At 45.9% G+C, this 22,675-nt stretch overlaps 1 protein-coding gene across 3 annotated transcripts in view; it reads right to left on the bottom strand.

Moving 5' to 3' along the window:
* The window catches only part of LOC139061368 (uncharacterized), a 193,600-nt gene that overhangs the window by 120,318 nt on the left and 50,607 nt on the right, over nucleotides 1–22,675 (bottom strand). For all 3 annotated transcript variants that reach the window (XM_070541336.1, XM_070541334.1, XM_070541333.1), the window contains exon 5: nucleotides 2,721–2,783. In XM_070541336.1, the coding sequence (XP_070397437.1) occupies nucleotides 2,721–2,783 (63 nt within the window). The remainder of the gene's footprint in view (nucleotides 1–2,720; nucleotides 2,784–22,675) is intronic.

Genomic DNA, 22,675 nt, shown 5'->3' with positions numbered 1-22,675 from the left:
TTGCTTTGAGTTATAATTCGGATAGCCCGTTTTTGTAATCGCCGGATAGGATCAAGGTAAGTGTCGTATGTTAAACCCCATGATTCTACACAGTATGTTAGATGACTGTTAATAAGGGCAAAATAAAGGGTACGCAGTGTATGTGTGTTAAAACAATCACGGGCCTGTAATAAGGCATAACAGCCAGAAGCCAACTTTGAACAGATGGCGCTAATCTGATTTTTCCAGTGAAGATGTTCATCTAGAATGACACCAAGATACTTAAATGAGCATGTTCGCTCTAGTGAGTGGTCGTTAATGAAAATGTTAATTTGGAAGCAGTCAATGACTTTTGCTCGTGAGCTAAATACCATATATTTGGTTTTGCTTGAATTAATCGTAAGCTTGTTAGTAGAAAACCAGCTTGTAATTTTTTTCAATTCAGCGTTTGTCTTTGCTTCTAGATCCTCATGGTTGTCTGCGGTTACAATGATAGCAGTGTCATCAGCATACATTAAAATATCACAGCAACTTAGGACCTTCGGCAAATCATTCAAGTATAATGAAAATAACATGGGCCCTAAAACGGATCCTTGAGGAACCCCAGTCTGTAAATATTTAAGTGATGATATGATGTTATTGATAACTACAGCTTGTTGACGGTTTTCGATGTAGCTGGAAAGTAAGCTGTAGGCTTCACCGCGAAATCCACAGCGGTTTAATTTGTTGAGCATAATAGCGTGATCCACGGTATCAAACGCTTTCTTTAAATCAACAAATACAACAGCGGCCAGTTTATTTTCATGTAATGCTGTATTAATTAATTGAGTTAGGCTTAGGACTGCAGTTGCCGTTGAATGATGTTTTCGAAATCCATGTTGCTGTTGACAGAGTAGGTTATATTTTTCTAAGAATTTGCAAATATTATTGGATAAAATCTTTTCGTAAATATTATTAATAACACTTAGGACAGAAATGGGTCTGTAACTTGACGGGTTGGATCGGTCTCCATCTTTGTATACCGGGACAACTTTGGCAATCTTTAGTGCAGAGGGGTACTTTGCACATTTTAATGAATGATTAAAAAGTTTGCATAAGATGGGTACCAAGATATCAGTGTTTTCCTTAAGTATGCGTGGATAAATTCCGTCCAGTCCGGCAGATTTATTGCCTGGTAAGCTGAGAATAATGGATGTAATTTCATGGGGTTTGATTTCAAACATTACAAAAGTATTGAGAAGTGTATTCGATGCAACATTTTGTTGTGATTCGGGGAGTTGAGCAGCCAATGATGGGCCGATATTGGTGAAAAAGGAATTAAATCTTTCTGTAGTATTGCGATCTATTTCTTCCGGGAGAACCTGGCGCAAACTGGCTTTGCCAGCAACTTCATTTATTATTTTCCAGACCGTAGAGTAGGTCGCAATACTTTCACACTGGAAAATGGCAAATGATGGAATGCATCCAAACTTGTGAAATGCCCTGCACTACAAGATTTTCTTGGGAAATTCACTGAAAAGAGTCACTCCAGTGACTACCCTTTTCTTGATGATTGTCTCCCACCTTTACTTCCAGTTACTACTGGTATAGCGGATACATTACATTTCTTGTAGTGTAATCGTGCAGTACGCACATCATTACTACAGCGCTGACCGCCATACAAATTTGTCTTTCATGCCAAAAAAAAAAAGTTTTTCAACATTTTCAAGTGAGCATTCTTACAGGGGGGGGTGGGGGGGGGTGGACTATTGAGTGTAGAGTGCTTGCACGCACAATCTCCAATCCACGACAGCCACAGAAACTATCTCGAGTCAGGCTCAGGGCAAATGAGCCACTCATCCGTGCTGTCCCAGGGGGCACACAGATGTTTGCACTGTCTATTTTTGTACTCTGTGAATTTTTTTTCATGTGTGATCAGTGTGCGCAAGGCTGTATCTCATCGCCTTCCCAAGACGGGTACTGAAAATCTGCAGAACTGGAGTGCAATCGTGTTCATTTTCAGTTTTCATGTTGTGCGCTTTTCTTAAAATAGGGAAGCCAAAGATGTCATTTTCTATTGTGTAAAGATGTCATCACGAAACACATGTGTTACAGTGCTAACATATTTTCTTCGGTAACTCATGACTTTTGTTGCGAGGAGAGCGAGTAGTGCATTTTCCTTTCAAGGGAGAGGTGATGTGGTATCCTGTGTTGGCATCTGGTTTCGTTTTTGAGTCGTTTACATCAGGGTGCCACTCAGCGCCAAACGCTGTAAGTTGCCTCCTGTTTCCCCACACAGAAATAAAAGAGCATTCTTTGTACGGTCCTCTACTGAAGCCGTCCGGCCATCTTATCGGAGCTACAACATGTGCCAAGTTGAGGGGGGGGTCTCCAAATTAATTTTGATCACCTGGGGTTCTTCAACGTGCACCCAATGTGCAGTACACAGGCATTTTTGCATTTCACCCACATCGAAATGCAGCCAAGATTCGATTCCACGCCCTCAGGCTTAGCAGCGCGACACCAAAGCCACTATGCCACCACAGCGGGTTCACTTGCATAGTGGATGGACTGAGATACAAGACAACCACCACAGCTTTGCCTTCCCAGATAGAAACCAGAGCAAACCACCAATTGAGCTCAAATAAACAGACTGCACGACAACCGAACAACACCAACAGATATTGCCTTCATTAATGAATGCTTTGCAGGTCTTTTAGAAGTTTGCAAGTTGGCTAGAAACCAAACAAATGCCCACTCACCACAGCACAGTAACTTCCAGGTTGCAGTCTGGCAGCAGGAAAGGACATCCTCATATCCTCCTCCTGCAAAGACAAATGCCTTGGTTAAACCCACACAAAATTTAAGCCTGTTTCACAAGCAAGCATTGGCGCGGCAGTGGGCACAGCAGCTGAGCGACAGCGCGGCGCGCAGGCGCAGTTTCATTTCATATGCCTCATTTTGGCACGTTGCGTGCTGCTGTGATCCACAGTGTTGCTTGCGGAAAGCAACCGTGAGCTGCGGGATTCACCAGTCTTCAAGAGCTGCACCTTGCCCCACATTTCTATCTTTTGGCGCGCTTGAGCTGCGCATTCGATCGGTGTATCAAGTTAGTGCTCCACTTTCAAGCTCGTAAACCTTGCAAAAAATAAACACTTGTGTATCGAATGGTTAATACACCTATTTCTTTAACATTTATATCCCTTTTAGCTCTTTATAGGCAGGGTGTCTACCAAGTTGACATTTCTAAATTCCCTGAGTTTTCCAGGTTTTCCCTGAGTGCTTTTGCGAAATTCCCTGAGTGATGCAGAACTATGTTTTACGTCAAGTCGCGCTGAAACCATATCGCCCTATGCTGTCACTCTCTAGTAAGCATATGAAAAAAAATTTAAAGAAAACCGACTTAATCCAATTTGAATACTAAGGAGTAGTGTTTATGTTATTCAAAAAAAGTATATAAGGGAGGGGTTATTAAAATGCACAGCAAATAAAATGTCTTCGAAAAAATTTTCAAATCGAGTTGGACATTCTCTAGTACAAATAAAAAGGAGATGCATACAGAAGCAAATATTTTCGAATATGAGCTATTTCTATCAACTGATAGCATGCTCAGTGTCATGCAACTGTCCTGACATACTCTAAGCTCGCGCAAGACGCCTCAGTGTTGTGTTTCACTGCTTTAAAGAGTTTATTTTGGTTTGGATGAGGGACACCTGCATCTCAGCATCAGTCAACAATTTGTTTTTTGAGCGCAGGCTCCTTCAAAGAAGCGGTCGCATACTTAATTCCCCGTTCATTTCTCAGTGCGTCGATCCTTTCTGTTCTCGTCCTCCTTTCGCCGCGCGATCGCCGCACGGACCATTTGAAGAATACTCTTGGTCAATTTACAGTCAACGTCCAATTTTTCGGACCCCCTAGGGGCCGTGAAAACTTCCGAAAAATCAGGCAGTCCAAAAAAAATAAATTCATGTCTTTTACTGCCCTTAACGGCTAAAATCGACACATGTACGTCTGAAAAAGCTCTGAATGCCTGTCAGTGCACTTATTAGGCATATCGGTGCTCCTACTGTGACAGGTGAGGGCGGGTGCACACGTGTAAAATTAAGGAATACATACAGTGTCCCGCGACAATTGCCCCTTCCTACGCTTGTTACGCTTCACCGCGTTACACGACTGTAATGAGGCGAAGCAGACTTTCGGGAAAGAGCATTATGCAATGCGCCGTGCTTTCCGAGCTTCGAAGACAAAATTATTGCTGTCAGCGGAGAAATGAAGAAACACGGCACCGAACGACACGAAGCTTAACAGCGAACGTCGAAGCAGCTAGGCCTAGCGTTGCCGCAGTGGTGGCTACGGCTGCCAGCGGATCTGCGTGCGGGAGCACCGGTTCAAGGCGGCGAGGTAATCAAAATAGCAGCGGTGGTGGTTTTCGTTAATGCCGTCTAGGACCTACGATCACGCAAAACGTTTAGAAAATCGGACGGCGAAGATTTCTTGCGTCTGAAATTTCAGACGTCATGATACATTGACTCTTTTGGGTACGTGGTGGTGCCGCGAAGCCGTCCGAATTATCGGGAATCCGGAAATTCGGTCGTTGACTGTACACTGGCAACTCCTCCAGCCAACAACGATTCGTTACGAGTCCTGTCGGTTTCTCGAGCCAGCATTACCGCGACTTTTGACCCTCTAAAAAAATTACAGCTAAATTTCCCTGATAGAAGCAGAAATTCCCTGAGTTTTCCCTGAGTTTTTCCAGACTACTCAAAATCCCTGAGAATTCCCGGTTTTCCCGGTTGGTAGACACCCTGTTATAGGCAACACTTTAAAAGTCTTGCTAAGTACACGCATACAGAATTAGCCACATGGAAGCAAATGAATGAGTCGATTCGTATTTCCTCGATCTGGGCTTGAAGCACGTACACATCTGCCAATAGCTCTTGTTTTCGTATGCCGCGAGGCATTCAGGCACCATCTCTGCCACCCGGATGCAAGAGCCCTATGGACAGCTTTCAAAAAATATTGCATCCTTTTTCAACTCTAGACATTCGAGCTCAGGGTACGTGACCTTTTACCTGAAAAAAAAAGAACAAACAAAACTACGAACACGCTAGCTCGGAGTTGTAAAGAAGAAGAAAAAAAGCACCTACAGGCGCTGCAAACAAAACATATGGACTGCCATTTTGCCCCGTCTGTCTCACTCTCACTCTCAGTAATTGGCGGGTACATACCCCCAACATCAAGCATAGACTGTTCATATTTGCTGTCCATACTGAGAGCTTGTCCGGGTTCCCACATAGTCATCGGTGACTTTAATGCCCACCATCCCATGTGGGGCTCTGCTTCGACGAACGCCCGCGGTAGAGACTTGGCTGACTTCATGCTTAGTCAAGGCTTGATGGTGATCAATGATGGCTCGCCAACGTACCTTCGAGGCTCTTACTACAGCAGTTGTCTTGATATTGCGTTTGTTTCAAAAAGCCTGCTGTCTGCTACACGATGGTGTACTGATCTCGACACCCATGGAAGTGACCATCTACCAACATATGTTCAGCTGAAATGGTTACGTCCCCCAGCTCCTCACACTGTGCGTTCTATCGATTGGACAACATTTCGAGAATCTGTGACCAATGCATGTCAAGCCATCCAAGCAACATCCAATATTGAAGATTTCATCGCGGCAACTTTACGTGACACAACAAAGCACCTCAGTGCACCCTCACCGAGATCATCTATTGATGACCAGTACGAGCGACTTCGCGCGATACGGCGTCGAGCAGAACGGAAATACAGAAGGACCAAATCACCATTAGACGTCACTGCATCACGCCGGGCTCAGCGTCATGTCCTGCGCCACCTTGACAAGCTTGACAAACAACGCTGGAGATCATTCTGCGGCTCTCTGGATCCGCGAAAACCTCTCTCTAGAATTTGGAAAATTGTACGAAGCCTTCGCTCGCCTCCACAACAGCTTCACCCGTTCAGCGCTGTGGCCATACGGCAAGGCCGGCGTGAAGTTGAGGTCGCCGATGACTTCTGCAAATTACTCGTGAGCTCCTCGAACGATATACCAACCCATTCACGATTGACTTTCCCGTCATCTAGTGATCACCGTCTGGACGCACCTTTTACTATGCACGAGCTCGACGCTGCGATATCTTCCTCCTGCCAGTCAACTTGTCCAGGACCAGACGGAATTACATACTCCGTGATTTGTCATCTTGGAGTAGAAGCTCGAGAAATTCTCCTGGCGCTCTACAACTCTACGTGGGACACAGCAACTGTGCCTAATCACTGGAAGTGCAGTCGTCTTGTGGCTTTACTAAAACCTGGGAAATGCCCACATGATCTCTCACATTATCGGCCAATAGCCTTGGCAAGCTGTGTCGGTAAAGTGATGGAGCGGATGGTACTGAGCAGACTGGAATGGCTACTCGAGAAAAGTGGTGGACTTCCTGATTTCATCAATGGATTCACAAGAGGCCGATCATCAATTGATGGTGTGATCGACCTAGTATCTTCTGTTCAACAGGAAAAGAGACGCCGTCGTCTGGTATGCGCAATATTTCTGGACATCAAAAGTGCCTACGACAACGTCTTCCACCATTCGATTCTTCAGGCGCTTGAGGATATTGGTGTTGGTGGCCGGATGTATGCATGGCTGCAGAGTTACCTCAGTGGCCGCACCATTTTCATGTCCACTTCGGATGGCGAGACTGATAGACATGACATTCGCAGGGGTGTTCCGCAGGGTGGTGTCCTTAGCCCAATATTGTTCAATATCATAATGGTGGGCCTTGCAGACGAGCTACCTGAAACAGTGCGTATCAGTACGTACGCGGATGATATCTGTATTTGGTCATCTGGGGTCACACGTCCACAAGTGCGTGCAAGGCTCCAACGTGCGGCTACCATAACGGCGAAGTACTTGCGCCGTAGAGGCCTGCAACTCTCAGCAACTAAGTGTGCAGTCATGGCATTCACACGCAAATCAATGTCACATTATCCAATCGTTGTCGAGGGAACAGCGCTCCCTTTAGTCACCCACCAGAGATATCCTGGCGTGATAATAGACCGCAGCCTTTCTTGGACCAAACATGTTACTGCGCTTAGGGCTAAACTGACCAACTTCATACACGTTCTTCGTGTAATACCAGGACTGAGATGGGGCCCCTCTGAGCGAAGTTTGCTCCAAGTGTACCAGGCACTTTTTGTGGGCTACATACGCAACAGCATGCCTGTGTTATCTAACATGGGGTCATCTTGTATATGCACGCTGGAGAGCCTTCAGGCACAAGCACTACGAATATGTCTTGGCTTGCCACACTGCACGTCAACTAAGGCCACAATACCGGAAGCACGGGCTTGTCCTATCGACATATACAGGTCTTGTGAACCTGTGCGAACCTATCTTAGCCTGCTAACCAGACACTCACACCATCCACTGTCAACACTTCCAAGCACCAACCTTGACTGTGCTTTTTCTAAAGCTATTGCATGTCACGCAAGCATTGTACCTGCAAGATTCCAGGCCACCGACATCCCCGTGACACCTCCATGGACATTGCCAAGACCACTAGTGAGGCTTCAGATACCCGGAATTAGGAAGAGATCTCACGTTTCCTCCATTGCCTTGAAGCAGCTCACCCTGTCACATATATTTACATCATATAGTGGGACTGTACAAGTATATACCGATGGTTCGGTCACGCCATCTGCAACAACGGCCGCATTTGTCATCCCACAACTTGGTATTACTCAACGATTTCGATTAGACCACAAATCGACATCTACGGCTGCAGAACTTGCGGGAATACGAGAGGCTGTCAGTTTTATGAGAAATGGACGATATTGTGCGATGCCAAATCAGCGCTACAGGCGCTAAAATACTTTTAAAGAAAGGACCATACTATCTGCTCGTGCTGGAAATCGTCGAACTTTATCACAGTGCCGAGTTTAGTGGCCACGTGATCACCTTTCAATGGATGCCTAGCCATTGTGGTGTCTTTGGTAATGAACTCGCTGACAGTGAGGCAAGATCGGCTTCCTCTTCCTCTGATGAAGTACGGATTGCCTACTCACGACCTGACACCAACTCCATGATCAAGGCACTCATGCAGGACCTTACAAAGGCTTACAGAGCCCACTCTGATAATATTCACAGACGTCTACATACGATTGACCCAGACGGTAAATTCCGTTTGCCCCCGAAGCTTACACGGAGCAAAACATCATTGCTACACAGGATTCGGCTCGGCGTTGCTTTCACCCGTCGCTACGCACACCTCATCGGCCAATCGAACAACCCTGATTGTGTACACTGTCAGATGCCCGAAACACTGCAACACGTACTGTGCGACTGCCCAGCATATATGCTGGAGAGAAGGACGCTGGACAGTTTCCTAGCCAGCGTTGGCAGACAACTACTGTCGGAGGAAGCTATCCTCGGCCCATGGCCTGACACTGCAATTTCAGTGCGTGCAACAAAAGTATTGTTGAAGTTCCTGCAGGACACCAAGCTCGACGAGCGGCTCTAGCGAGGCAACTGTCTCATGTACATAAGCACTCACCACTTCTCTTATCATCATCATCCATCCCAATACTTTCACTCCCCTTCCCTCTTCCCCAGTACAGAGTAGCAGACTAGAGCGCACTAGCTCAGGTCGACCTCTCTGTCTTTCCTATCAATAAATTCTATTCATTCATCGGGGAGAAAAAGAGGCAAGAAGAAAACAACACATCGGGACACTTTGGCTCCGAAGACCGGAACTCGAAAACAACAGATGCAAACAAGTGGCAATTCTGAGGCACCAACAGACGTGGCCAATTCAAGCAATGCTGACATTTACTTTATGGAAGTGCGCGTCACTTGCGGTGATGAGTACCTTCAGCTTCAGTCCATAACTTCTTCCCAAAGAACCCTCCTCTTTGTTGCGAAAATCTTTCATTTTAGCATCCCAAACAAGTGGATACTGCAACACTTGAGTGATGAGCAGCTCGTTGAAGACTGCGCAAGACAATGCTAACTGGCAGTGCACGTCATCTGCTACAAATGTCTGCTAGAACCGTCTGCCCGAGCAGGAGAGTTCCCCAAATCCCTGCACTGCCAGCGTTTCAGCCATGCCTCTGCCACATAATCTTAACGTCACTGCTCAAGGCACTCTGCCATTAGTTGCCGCCCTCGCCGTCAACAAATTTTTCCAGATGTGATTGTGATCACAGCGGGGTGCACCACTCGGAAAACTGGTAATGCAAAAGGAGGCTTGCTCATGTGAAAGGCACCGCGCCGTTTCTGGTCCAAAATGGATTGCACGTGAAACAGGCTTTAAGCGTCCCAGTACTTGCACTGCTTCATTTTGTTCACATGCATACAAGGTACACCAATGTGTACCTTGTGTTCATCCACCAATGTGGTGGATGAACACTGCATACAAGGTACACTTGCTATTCAATTTTAGAGACTGATAAGGGGGATCTCAAGAGGGCGACAAAAGGGGCTAGTCGATCGCTACTGCTTTTTTTATCGTGCTATGTACGACCCTGAGACCAGAAAAATGGAATGCACAGACAAGAAATTTATTTCAATATGCCATGAATAATTTGACGTAGTAGTTCTGCGGAAACCCGCAAGGTGGAGAGAAGTAATGAATAAAGGGAAAATTAGACATCCACCTGTTCGTCAAACTCTTGCCTTTGCTTTGTGTTGTCGACAAATTCGACTTCGCCCTGCCATCTGCTAGCCACCTGGTTAGCTCAGATGGTAGAGCGGCTGTTCCGGAAAGGCGGTGGTCGCGGGTTCGAGTCCCGGACCAGGACGAATTTTTCTTCAACTATGAGGCCTTTCTTTCGAGGAATCCGTATGGGTTAGTTTAATGGGGTTTAATGGCGCAAAAGCAGCTAAGGCTATGCTGCGCCAAACACGAGGTGTTCTAAAATACAGTTTATAAAGTGAAAGACTGTGTTAATAATCTATATTTTATGTAAAAATCCAGTGTCGTCTAAAAATTTACAGACGTCACAAAATGGGACTAGTGGATCATCGCCTAAAATTAGAGCAGGGTGTAACGGTATGTGTTGTTCATATAATTTGTGCAAGAGTGTTCGTCTGTGTGTTTCAATCTGCGCACATGTGAGTAATATGTCCATAACTGTTAGTGGCTGTTGACATTTCTCGCATGTTGGTGTGTCTTCTTTCCTAAGTAGGTAATTGTGTGTGATGTGTGTGTGCCCGATGCGTAGTCGGCACAAAACTACTTCGATGAACCGCTCCTGATGATAGCATGACTTCCACTCCCCAACTATGGGTTTCGTGAGATGTAGCTTGTTGTCGGAACAACGGTCCCATTCGCGTTGCCATTTTACCGTTAAGGCTTTTCTAATTGCGCGGATGCTATCTTTGTATGGGAGTGTTGTGTTTGTAATGTCTTCGTGTGCTGCCATCAATGCATATGTATCAGCTGCTTCGTTACCCGGTATCCCAACATGGCTTGGGACCCAGCAGAAACGAATTGACCTCCCGTATTCATTAAAAGCCACCATGTTTAAAATATCTCCAATCAGGGGTTCACACTCAGATTTCAGATGTAGTGCCTTCAGTGTGCTTAAAGAATCTGTGTATATGACTGCATTTGTGTGTTTATCAGCGATAATTTTTTTCACAACAACCCATATGGCGAAAACTTCGGCCGTGAAAACAGAGGCGTGTTGTGGCAATCAAATGCTTTTTTCCCAATTTTCCGTTATGACCCCCACACCCACGTGTTCTTTCGTTTTGGAGCCATCAGTGTAATATTGCACGTTATTTTTATATTTCTCCTGAAGTTCACGGAATTCTTGTGTAATGTGTTCGCGTGGGGTGTCTTTCTTCTTTAAATGTGTCAATGTCCAGTCACATAACTGTTCAAAATCGTACCATGGGGGCAAACGCTGTGGCTTTCTGGCAACCTCGAGGACTTCGCAAGGAATGTCATAATCCCGGACATATTCCTCATATCGCAGGACAAGCGGTTTGATCGTGTTCGGTTTATTTGTATAGTGTAGGCGTGAGTTGCATTGTGTGAGGATGTTGTAGCATATGTGTTGTGGTGATGACTGAATTCTTAGTACGTAGGAAAAATTGAGTAATGCTCTGCGCTGGTGTAAGGAGGGTTCATTACACTCAACATATAAACTTTGAATAGGTGAGGTTTTGTAGGCACCACTTGCCAGTCGCAATCCAAGGTTATGTACTGGATCAAGTCGTTGGATGTAGGACTGTCTGGCTGAGCCGTAAACAATAGAGCCGTAGTCTAAAAGGCTGCGAACAAGAGAGCGGTAAATACGTAAAAGACACGTTCGGTCGGAACCCCAGTGCTTATGAGATAAAACTTTCAGGATATTCAATGCTTCATTTGCCTTAATCTTTAGTGTTTTAATGTGGGATAGGAAGTTTAGTTTTTTGTCAAAAATTACTCCCAAGAATTTATATTCTTGTTTAACCGGCAGCGCGACATCATTCAATTTTACATCCGGGTCTAAGTACAACCCTCGTTTTTGCGAAAAAAGCACTGTAACAGTTTTCTGAGTAGAGAAGCGGAAGCCATTTTTCTCAGCCCACTCCATTAGTTTATTTATTGTTATCTGGAGCTGTCTTTCACATGTTCGTAAGTTTGAGGCGCGGCATGCTATTTGTAGATCATCGACATATATGGAGTGCATAACGGAGATCCGTATGGGTTTCCTTTGTAGCAATTGCTACGAACGGGTGGATGTCTAATTTTCCCTTTATTCGCCATGAATAATTGTAGTTTTTTTTACAGGCTTTTGCAAGAATCAGCATACTTCAATGCTTTTAACGCTTTCCTTTGATTTCCTACATTTATTTTTTTTTTCTGATCATTGCCTTCACCACACTTTATAGTGGTGAAGATATTATGAAGATATTTGTAAAGATATAAAGGTGAAGATTATAAAGATATTTAACCTGTTAAATAATAAAACAGTGGTAAGCTTCCGCACCCTTCATTCATCCGTATGCTCCCTGTTTTCATGTTCATATACTTAGTGCCGTACACACCTCAACCAATAGGCAGAACACAAATTTACGGCTCAGATCACTCTTAAAGAAGGGTTAACGATGTGAATTGGCAAGCTGAAGCTAATACATTCGTTTTTAGAGCCTATTAGAAGGCATACATGATATGCTATTAGCTTCCTGCTTAGCACAGCAAAGTGTATCGGCTTGAACCCTTGAGATGATAATGGTTGGCACAGGTCAATGACAAAACTTAAGGACCCAAAGTACCACTTTGACTATGATTAGTGGGAAGACCAGAGCAAGCAGCTTCGCATACTATTCCAATGGCTGGGAGCAGAAGCTGCCAGTGATCAAGCGATGAGAACATGCTGGGATTGTAGACATGGTACTGAAATGCTTGCCTGTCATCTTTTAGGCTCAATGCCCAGATGCTCGCAAAGGATAATGAAACGCATGGGAAATGACAGACTAAAAAAAAATTAAATGACAAAAACTTGCGCAAGCTAGCCCGCAGCAATTGTTACACCTTGTGTAATAAGGCAGAGAAATGGAAAAGACAGTATGTGTCACTGTTTCGGGAAATGATTATGACACCTGGTCAAATATTTCCAATGCCTCACATTACCTTTTAGACCTACAACAATTTCTCCTTATATATTGCTGGATGAGCTGAAGTGCGACTAGTTCGCAATTAGTGCCGGTTTGCTCGAAGAAGGTATAAATGCTGTATAATGTATAAATACTCTATACAAGGCACCCGTGTGAAATGCATATTTTTTCCTGCAGTTCACGGACAGGTCAGACAACAGGCAGAGCAGACGATGCACAAGAGCGACAATGAAACAATCCGAGCAGTAATTACACTCTTGTGCTTCATGACCAGTGAGCCAATGAATGAGCAATTTTAAAAGCTCAGTCATTCGAATTTGCTCATAGTATGCGTTTCTGTGCACCATATGATGTAAAGGCAAGGCAAGGCCCCACAAAGTGTGTGAAGTAGCCTAATAATGCCAATCGCATTAAAACCTGGGCTGTTGGACAGGACAGTTGTGAGCCAGCGCAGTGCGTCCTTCCTATTCATCCTGGTTTTTGTGAGCTGTTACATATAGAAATGATGAATTACCAATTGAATTGAATTCTGGGGTTTTTATGCGCCAAAGCCACGACTTGATTACGAGGCACGCCATAGTGGGGGACTGCGGATTAACTTTTACCACCAGAGGATCGTTAACGGGCCTCCAATGCACGAGACATGGGTGTTTTTCTGCATTTCATTCCCATCAAAATGTGGCCACCGCGGCTGGGATTCAATCTCGCCACATCTTCTTAGCAGCGCAACACCATAGACACTAAGCGACTACGACGGGTGATGAATTACCAAGTCGCCCAAATTGCAGTTTTATTAAGGGAACTAGCCCAAATTTCTTCTACGCCCTGAGCACAGACCTTCTGAGGAATACATACAACACTTTACTATTGATTCACCTAGAGAAACAGTAGACTAGTACAGTCGAACCCGGCTATATCGAACTCGCAAGAAAACGCCCATCAGTAAAACGCCCATCAGTTCAATACAGAGCATAATTCAATATAAGCCTGCTAAATAATTGGATGTCATAAAAGTGCATACCATTTGTAAAATCACTTTATTGATGAATGTAGTTTAGTTTCGCATTAAACAGTCTTCTGCATTTTCTGCTTGAGCAATACCACTGCCTGCGACGGATGCACTTCTCCACGTTGTCTAAGGAGTCGGTCGGAGCAGCGGAAGCCGCAACCTTCCACATTCCCGCAGAAGCAACGGACTAGTGCGAGCGCACCAATAACTTGGTAAAGAACCGTCGCTGCTTCCCTCATTGTGCCCACTTTCACTTGTGCTCGGTACGACGTCGGCAATGTAGTCTTCGTTTACGGGCTCTCCCGTGGTCGCGACACCATCATTTGCACTCACAAACTCGTCCACCTTTGATTCGTCAACAGTTTCAGGAAATTCTGACAGCTCGCTCCAAACTTCGGCAACACCGGCTACGGCTTCGTCGCATTCATAAGAATTTATCATCATCATCATCATCATGATTATTTATTTTCACCATTCGATACAAGGTGAAAAAGGGAGAGCTGGAAAAAAAGCCGAAAGTTCTCCGGCTTGACAAAGCTCCGGTCTCCCAGATAAGCTCTGGTCTCACAGTCATCGTCGAGCACGCGGAAGCCGGCACAGCTGAAGCAATTTTGAATGAACCACTTGTACACGGTCGTGCGTACACGTCGGGCGCCACGGGCATCGGGTCGCGAGTTTGGACGCTTTAGCCCTAATCTCCCCCTTATACTTCCAAGATCGTGCTGAGAGTGCTCCTCGGAATCTTGCACGCTGCGGGGACATCCGACTTCTCACCGCGTTCGACCCGATTTATGATTTTGAGCTTTACGACGAAAGGCGAATTCTGCCGCTTCATCACAGCAACACTGCGGCAGAAGGCCCGCAAGGTGCACACACAATGAACCAGAAAAGCAGTGAGACAACGCGCACTTCCGCAATCTTGCATGATGAGGGCACAAGAGCCTCTGATTGGCTGTCTCAGCAAGCGCTGCGGGTGAGCCAGGATCATTTTTTTGCAGGGGGGGTGTCGAGCGGTTGGATGGAGCCGCGCTGTCAGGTATCTACGCCACCGTGAGGGAAAGCCAACTTCTGGGGGCACTTTTCCGCCGCTTGACGTTCGATATATTTGGAGTTGCTGCTATTTTTGGTCGATGTAAGCGTAATTTTTGCTAAATATACTCATTGTAACTATACCGGGTCCAGAAATTGTTCGATATACAGAATAATTTGACGTAAATGAGTTCGATATAGTCACGTTCGACTGTAGCAGGAAACTTGGAACAAGACAAACTTTCTTTCTTTCTTTCTTTCTTTTTTTCTTTATTTATTTATTTATTTATTGTTTCCTCAGACACAGTCTAAGAGCAACATACAAGCAACAAGCAACATACTGCTTTTAGACCACAGTGACTTCGCTGCCAACTTCACCTGCTTCAGGAACTTGTTTGAATAAACTGGCTCGAAGCAAATACGCACTGGAGTCATTTCACTATGAGAAAACATCCGAGGGGGTGATCAGACACAGATAAGCCAAACTTTTTTTCACAAAGAAATTTTTTTAGTTGACGTAACATTCGTAAAATAATAAACCAAACCCAAATTCATAAGCTTCATTAAAAAAAATCAGGATAATTGGCAAGTACAAGTAAACGCTCTTAAGAGCCAGGGCCTTTGCGGCAGCCTTCAATACAGCCAGCAACTCCTGGATGTCTTGAGATAGAGAGACACGTCCCACAGCCAGCTGCTTGACAAGCGCTGCCATGTCTCATTTACTTCAGTGCTTACTCACACCACTTGCTTTCTACCTTGAGACAGTATACACGACCGACCAGTGGTGATGAGTGCACATTCTACGCCGTGTTATCGCTATATTGTGATACGCAAGTGACAGTAGGCCTACACGAGTGACTCAGCCCGACTCAGCTGGCTGAGAAACTGTCAAAAAATCACGAGCCATTCTCCTCTGTAAAGGTGGATGACCACCGAAGCTGTGTAGCACATGACAACAGGGTGACAGAATTTGGAACAAAGGTATAAACACAATGTCTTGATCAGTGGTCATCATGACTACACAAATTTTTATACGCCCCAGTTCATTCATATTATACATTCGGTATATACATTTGTGTTTTCACTTCGTGATGTATTGAGGTGAAGAATTTGAGACCAAAATCACCGCACCGACTGGCAGTGGGCCAGTTCCATCAGTACCTTCACATAAGGAGGGGCAGTATGGGAATTCTAGTATGATGAGCGGCGTCAGAGCCAGCTGTAGAAAAAGACAGCGAAGAAGGGAAGTGATATATTGAGGTTAAGAATCCGAGACCGAAATCACTGCACCGAGTGGCAGTGGGCCAGCCCTGTAAGCGCCATCGCAGAGGGAGGGGCAGTATGGAAATGCTCGCAAGATGAGTGGCATCGGAGCCAGCTGTGGAAGAAGACGAGGATGACAAACACACAAGCAGTGGCACAAGCCACGGCTAATGACAATAGTTTTTGCTCAGACCGATCAGTTGACGGAACAAAAAATGTACAAAACCCTAGCAATAACAGCTTTGGTGTAATATCACCAATAGCAACGCACACGCCACAGGTAGCTACTTGCAGGACACAAGCGCTGGCGCTGCCGTCTCTCGTTCACTTCACTGCTTACACATGCCGCTTGCTTTCTACCTTGAGACAGTATACGCAACCGAACAGTGGTGTAAGGCACACATTCTAGGCCGCATTATCGCTATCTCGTGATATGCAAGTGACTCAGCCCGACTCGGCTGGCTGAGAAGCAGTCAAATATCACCGATAGCAATGCATGCGTTATGGGTAGCTGCTTGCACCGTCATCTCTCATTCACTTCGTTGCTTACTTGCACCACGTGAGGAAACTTCAAGGCACCACCTTGCATACATTTCTCTTTATAAATTAAAAAGCCTTTGCCGTCATAATTTCTGATAATGTTAAAAGTCATTTATCTTGATTACAATATGAACACAGCCGTGAAGAGTACAGAAAGTCGCATACGGTTTGTAATGTTCAACTAATATTATTTCAAATAGACTAATTAAAAAATGAAGGCCCGAAAACAAATGACTACACCATCCGAGAGTGATGCAAATGCACACCTGCCAAGTTCAGAGAAACCAAATCCAGGATATTTTCTGACTGGGGGGATGAGGACGGACTGTTACCTGTCCCCCCCCCCCAATGATTATTTCTGGAAATTACTGCAAATACTAAAAAAAAATTTATGGGGTTTTACATGCCAAAAACACTTTCTGATTATGAGGTAGTTGAGGTCTCCGGAAATTTTGACCACCTGGAGTTCTTTACCGTGCCCCTAAATCTAAGTACATGGGTGTTTTCGCATTTCACCTCCATCGAAATGCGGCAGCCGTGGCCGGGATTCGATCCCACGACCTCGTGCTCAGCAGCCCAAACTGAAAATACTGGCAGTGCATCTGCTTACAGACTTGCAAATGACCACATGAAAGTCATCAAGGTCTCACTTTTGCAAGCATTTCATTGTTATAGATTTTGCCCTTCATGAATTCTTAAACCTTTTTTTAAATAAATTACTGGGTTTTACCTGCCCCAACCATGACCTGAATATAAGGCACGCTGCAGTGGGGAAGTCCTGATTAATTTGGACCACCTAGGATTCTTCAGCTTGCACCAATACACGGTATACAAGTGTTCTTGCATTTAACCCCCCTTGAAATGTGGCCCCATGACATCGTTCTTAGCAACACAGCGTCGCAGCCACTGAGCAACCACAGCAGGTGTTTAAGTGTGATGCATTTCATTTCATTTACATTTTGAGCAGAGGACGTTTCCCAGCGTCCCATCCCACATGGACAACCGGAACTATGTTCTTATCTTTTTCCCGATGCTAAGCTGCCGCTCACACTCTGCATTGCTCTGCTGTATCAACAAAATACCCGACATCATTTTGGTTGAATACTAGTTTAAAAATACTTGCAAATACTTAATGCACTTGGGCTCCTTGCTTAAACCCATAACTGACAGTACACCTACGCAACACTAAAGCAGCCGATACCGAGGAGGACGATTGAGAGGCTAGTATTGCTAGTTGTGAAATGCGCCATTCCCTCGCTAACCGAACAAGGTTAGGACCATTTTAAAAACCCTCTCAGTGTAATGAGCAGCACTACGGTTAACAATATATAATGCCGTGTAGAGATTCCCTACTACTTTCTTAACTATGCTATGGGTTGGATCTTTTGCCAATGTGGCCAGTCAAAGCACTGGACGTGGATAGAAATGGGGCACAACGGCAATTTGTGGCAGAGTTTTCTGTCAATCGTACAATCTCAATGGTCAAAATCTGTCTCCCTGATAATCCAGGAGACTCGGCACGTTTATAAATGCTAAAAGCTCAAATTATGAACAAAACATCTTCATGGCCCCAAACGACGAGGAAAATGCGGCGATAGACTTGCCTCTCGGTCAAAATGGCATGAGGCAGCTTATTAGCATATTTCATGCCACTCAGCACCATAAATTGTTGCAGAGAATGATGCAGCATTGTTTAGCCAACGTGTCATCTACCACACGTTTTTTGCGCATACTGCCCGAGGCTATAAAAAGACTCTCTTCCAATAAAGCTTGTTCACTCTTGCATGCTCGTGTCTAGCTGCTTCAGTGGCGACAAGGCCATCGAACTGCTCAGCAGCAATGGCTACACATGGGGGCGGGGCATCAGTTTTTGACAAAGAGGCGGACAACTGGGAAGCATATCTGCTGCACTTGGAATTATACTTCAAGGTGCCCGACATCATCGACAAAAGCAAACGCCAGGCGCTTCTAGCCACAGCACTGAGCACCAGGACACTGGATCTCTTAGCTGCACGCTGCGCATCGGCTGAGATACAGGAGCTGAAGCACAATGACACAGTGAAGTTCCTGGGTGTGTGACTTGCCGTGATGTGCCACGCAATTGCCGAATCGTACAATTCTTTTACAAGAAATGAGCTTATTTCTAAAACGAATTTATAGTCAATCTACGAAAGATTGCAAATAGTTGCAACTTTGGCGATGCGCTCGACAGAATGCACAGGGACCATCTCATTTGTTGGTTGCTTGACGTGCATTGGAAATTGTTGGCAAAAACAGAACTCGCACTGAAAGATGTGGAAGAGGCCGCACGTGCAGCAGAGATGGAGGCTATATATGTGTAACAGATAGAAGGTGCACCATATAAGGGCAATGTGCCCGCTGTGCTGAAGAATAAGGGCCCTTCCCGTGGATTTCAACCACCGCAAAATGCGACAAGCAGACACGACAGGCAGCACGAAGTGGAGTGCCTATGTTGCAGTGGAACCGGTCATACAGCGGGAAAGTGCAAGTTCTGTCATGCAAAATGCTACCTTTGTCCTCGACAAGGGCACATGGCTCATATCTGCCAGCAACAACAGTGTCAACAGAGCAACGTAGCTCACTGTGAAGGGTGCTGGTCAGACAACGATGACTACGAGCAATTCTTGCTCAACCTGCAAGCGCTGTCGGTAAACATGGTTCAGCCACTTTTCTGCACCCTGGAATGGGATGGCGTGCTGTTTTGAATGCAAGTGGACACAGTTCCCCTTGTGTCGATCGTCACATGGCCCACATATGCCAAGAACCGTCAAAGCTGGCCTCGACTTCAGAACATATCATTGCAGCTGACCTGCTTCCTCGGACAGCTTCCTATCAAGGGTCAACTAAACGTCTCAGTGACGTGCAGTGGGACAACTCTGGAAGCTGCCTTCGTGATACTATGATGCTCTGGGCCTAACCTGTGTGTGTGGGATGTCGTCAAGGCATTTGAACAGGATGGGAAGCAGGTGACCGCAATTGGAATCAAGGCTGCTCCCGGTAAGCCTTCGTTTACTAAGGACTCAATGAAAGTGAATCAATTAGCGAGTATGGTGATAAAATAAAGGGCCCCCGTTCGTCTGCGATAGCGCAATGAAGCAGTACCTCGTCTTTTGTTTTAAAGCTCGCTCGGTACCCTGTGCGATGAGAGACACAGTTGGCACGAAAATAGATTGGCTCGTTGAGACTGGAATTGTGATGCCCGTTGCTAGCACTTACTGGGCAATGCCATTCGTGCCGATCATAAAAAAAATGAATCAATTCGACTGTGTGGCGATCTCAAAGCAACCATCAGCGCTGCATGCCACACTGAGAAATATCCGCTGCCTAAAAGGCAAAACATCTTTGCAAACTTGAGCGCAGAAGTTTTCACCATTGAAGGACGCATTCAGTCAGCTGCCACTAGATTAGGAAACAAAGGTGCTTTTAGTGGTGAACACGCAGAAGGGACTATTCTGCCAGTATAACAGGCTATTTTTAGGTGTGGCTGCCGGGCAATTTGGCCACGGTGTTCGCACCACTCTACGAGCTACTAAAGGAAAACATGAGCTGGCAGTGGGGATCAAGACAACAACAATCATGCGATGCAACGAAGCACTTGATAAAATGCACCAAATATTCAACTCGCTACGAACTGGGAAAGCTTATCGTCTTAGTAACAGACACGTCTTCATACAGCATCGGCGCTGTATTATACCACTGCGTCAACAAAGACTCAAAGCCAGTCGGTTTCCGGTTGTGCACCCTGACTGCCATGGAGCGGAATTATGCATAAATTGAACGAGAGGCGCCGGCAGTGGTCTTTGGTGTGACCATGAGTACCTGCTTGGCAACACATTCATGTTAATTGCAGATCCCAAGCCACTGCTGCGACTTTTCAGCCCAGACAAGCCCGTGCATGTGCAGGCAGCTGCACAGGTTCAAAGCTAGCCTGCTGCTCAGCAGCTACTAGAACAAGTATAAGCTGGAAAGGCCCTTCTGGTAGCAATGCCCCTGGAATCCAATTTTGTAGGAATTCTATTACTTTTTATGCCTTTTGCCATCATCACCGCGCTGCCATTGGCCGAAAATTATCAGGTCATGCCCATTTTGTCTGTCAATCACGCGACGTCAGGAACCCGCAAAAACCAGAAACATCAAGGTGATGTTGACATCATGTGGAGCATAAGGCATAAATTTTTGGCACAGCCAGAGGAATCGTTTCTAAAGGAATAAAGAAATGGCTGCCCCACTCATCACTATGGCGGTGGCTCTTCGCCGTCGCCGACGTGAACATGGAGAGCCAGACGACACGTTTGACATGCCGGATGACCATTTTCGACAGCACTTTCCCCTCTCCAAGGAAACGGTGCAGTTGTTGTGCGAGGAACTGACGAGGGAGCTACAAGCGGAGCGAGCGACAGGACTGTGGTGGAGCAGAAGGTGTTGTGCGCACTGCACTTCTTCGCCACTGGGAGCTTCCAAGCATCCCTAGGGAGTGAGGAGACTATCCGTGCGTCACAATCGACGGTGAGCGAGTGCGTGCGATGCGTGGCATAAGCTGTGGTGAACGCAGGGGCCCGCAACAAGTGGGTCCATTTTCCCGAGACGACCGAGGAAAAGGCAGCCGTGAAAGAGGGTTTCCTTCGGCACGGTGCTATTCCTGGCATCATCAGATGTGTGGACAGCAGCCTCATAGCCATTATCGGACCGAAGGACGAGCACACGGCTGCACCCTCAACTGCATGTTCGTAAGTTCGCATGTTTGGCATTCGCATGTTTGGCAGTTACGTTGCTCTTTTCAATTGGCAGTTTCTCTGTTCACATTTTACCTCAGATCTGTGACGCTGACATGAAGATCCTGGCTGTGGACCCTATGCGACCCAGGGTTGGACCGTGACTCGTTCGTCTGACGGATGACATGGCTGCGCCAGCAGTTCCAAGCGGGGCGCATCACAAATCCCAGGGAATACCTCCTTGGTGAGACAAAACATTTTTTTGCCGCGGTCATGCTTCAGTAGCAACAGAACGCCATGTCTGCTCCAACACAAACTTTTAATTAAATTGCAAGCACATGAGTAAGTGCCAAGAGCACAAGAAATGAAAACATTTACTGCCACCATTGGCAATGTTCGAAGTTTTAAGTTACAAGCACGTTATCAGATGCCTGCCAGGAACAGATGAAAGCAACACGGATTAGTGCTGCCATTCCACCCATTGCCTGCCAGAAGCAGAAGAAATGAGCACACATTAGTGCTAATACTGTGTCACTGATAGCACCAACAGGTGTTGATTTCTTCTGCTTCTGGCAGGCACCAAGTATTGCACTTGTAAATTGGTGAACAGTCTGTGTCGGGTACAGACATGCTCAACTCATGCTTTTACTTGGGACTCGCAACCTCTGAACTCTACCTTTGTTGAATGATGCTGTAGCTTTCCTCAGTTGCCAACTTACCTCCTGTCAGAGGAGTACTCAATGTACTATTTCCATTTCCATCTTCAAGCAGATGACAGATGACAGATGACAAGCAGATGATGGCTACCCCTTGGGGCCGCGACTCCCGAGCCCAGTTCCTGGCCATCCTCTAGTGCAGACAGCTGATGGGCAATATAACACAGCACATGCTGCCATGCGTTCTGTGGTGAAGAGGTGCATTGGGCTCTTAAAGAGCCGTTTCCGCTGTCTTCGGTGATACTGCACCCTCCTCTATGAGCCGCAATGTGCAGCCAAGATTGTCACGGCATGTGCTGTGTCGCACAACCTTCGGCTTTCTGAGGACAACATAGAATCGGACGATGACAGTGATGACGACAGCAGCAGCAGCAGTAGTACAGTCAAACCCACTTATAACGACACCGGTTTTAACAATATATCGGTTACAACAATGAGAAGCTGCTGCACTATCAACTTTTGTATGTTTTTCATGGTGAAATAACCCGCTTACTACAAACCCTGGTGCCGCATTATCGATTATAACGATGAAGTCTGGCTACTGGTTGTCCAAGTCGAAAGGAAGTGAAATGTGAAATCCTTGAAAGGAAAACAAAAAACAAGAAATTCCAGCCGCTGTATGATGGGCCGCTGCTTCAAAACCCGCCGCACAGTTATTTTCCAGACATATGCGCATGCCTCTCTCCCGTTGCCCTTCCACCCCTACGAACACGAATGAGCTGCGCTCATAGCACTAAGTCGGCCCACCCTCTGAAACACAAATGGACCGTGGAAACTGCGCTGCACGCAGATTGCTCGCATGTTG

The sequence above is a fragment of the Dermacentor albipictus genome, chromosome 6, assembly GCF_038994185.2.
Source record: "Dermacentor albipictus isolate Rhodes 1998 colony chromosome 6, USDA_Dalb.pri_finalv2, whole genome shotgun sequence".
In the NCBI taxonomy this organism is placed as follows: Eukaryota; Metazoa; Arthropoda; class Arachnida; order Ixodida; family Ixodidae; genus Dermacentor; species Dermacentor albipictus.
The sequence above is the reverse complement of the archived record's forward strand: the minus strand, read 5'-3'. Positions and strand labels throughout refer to the sequence as shown.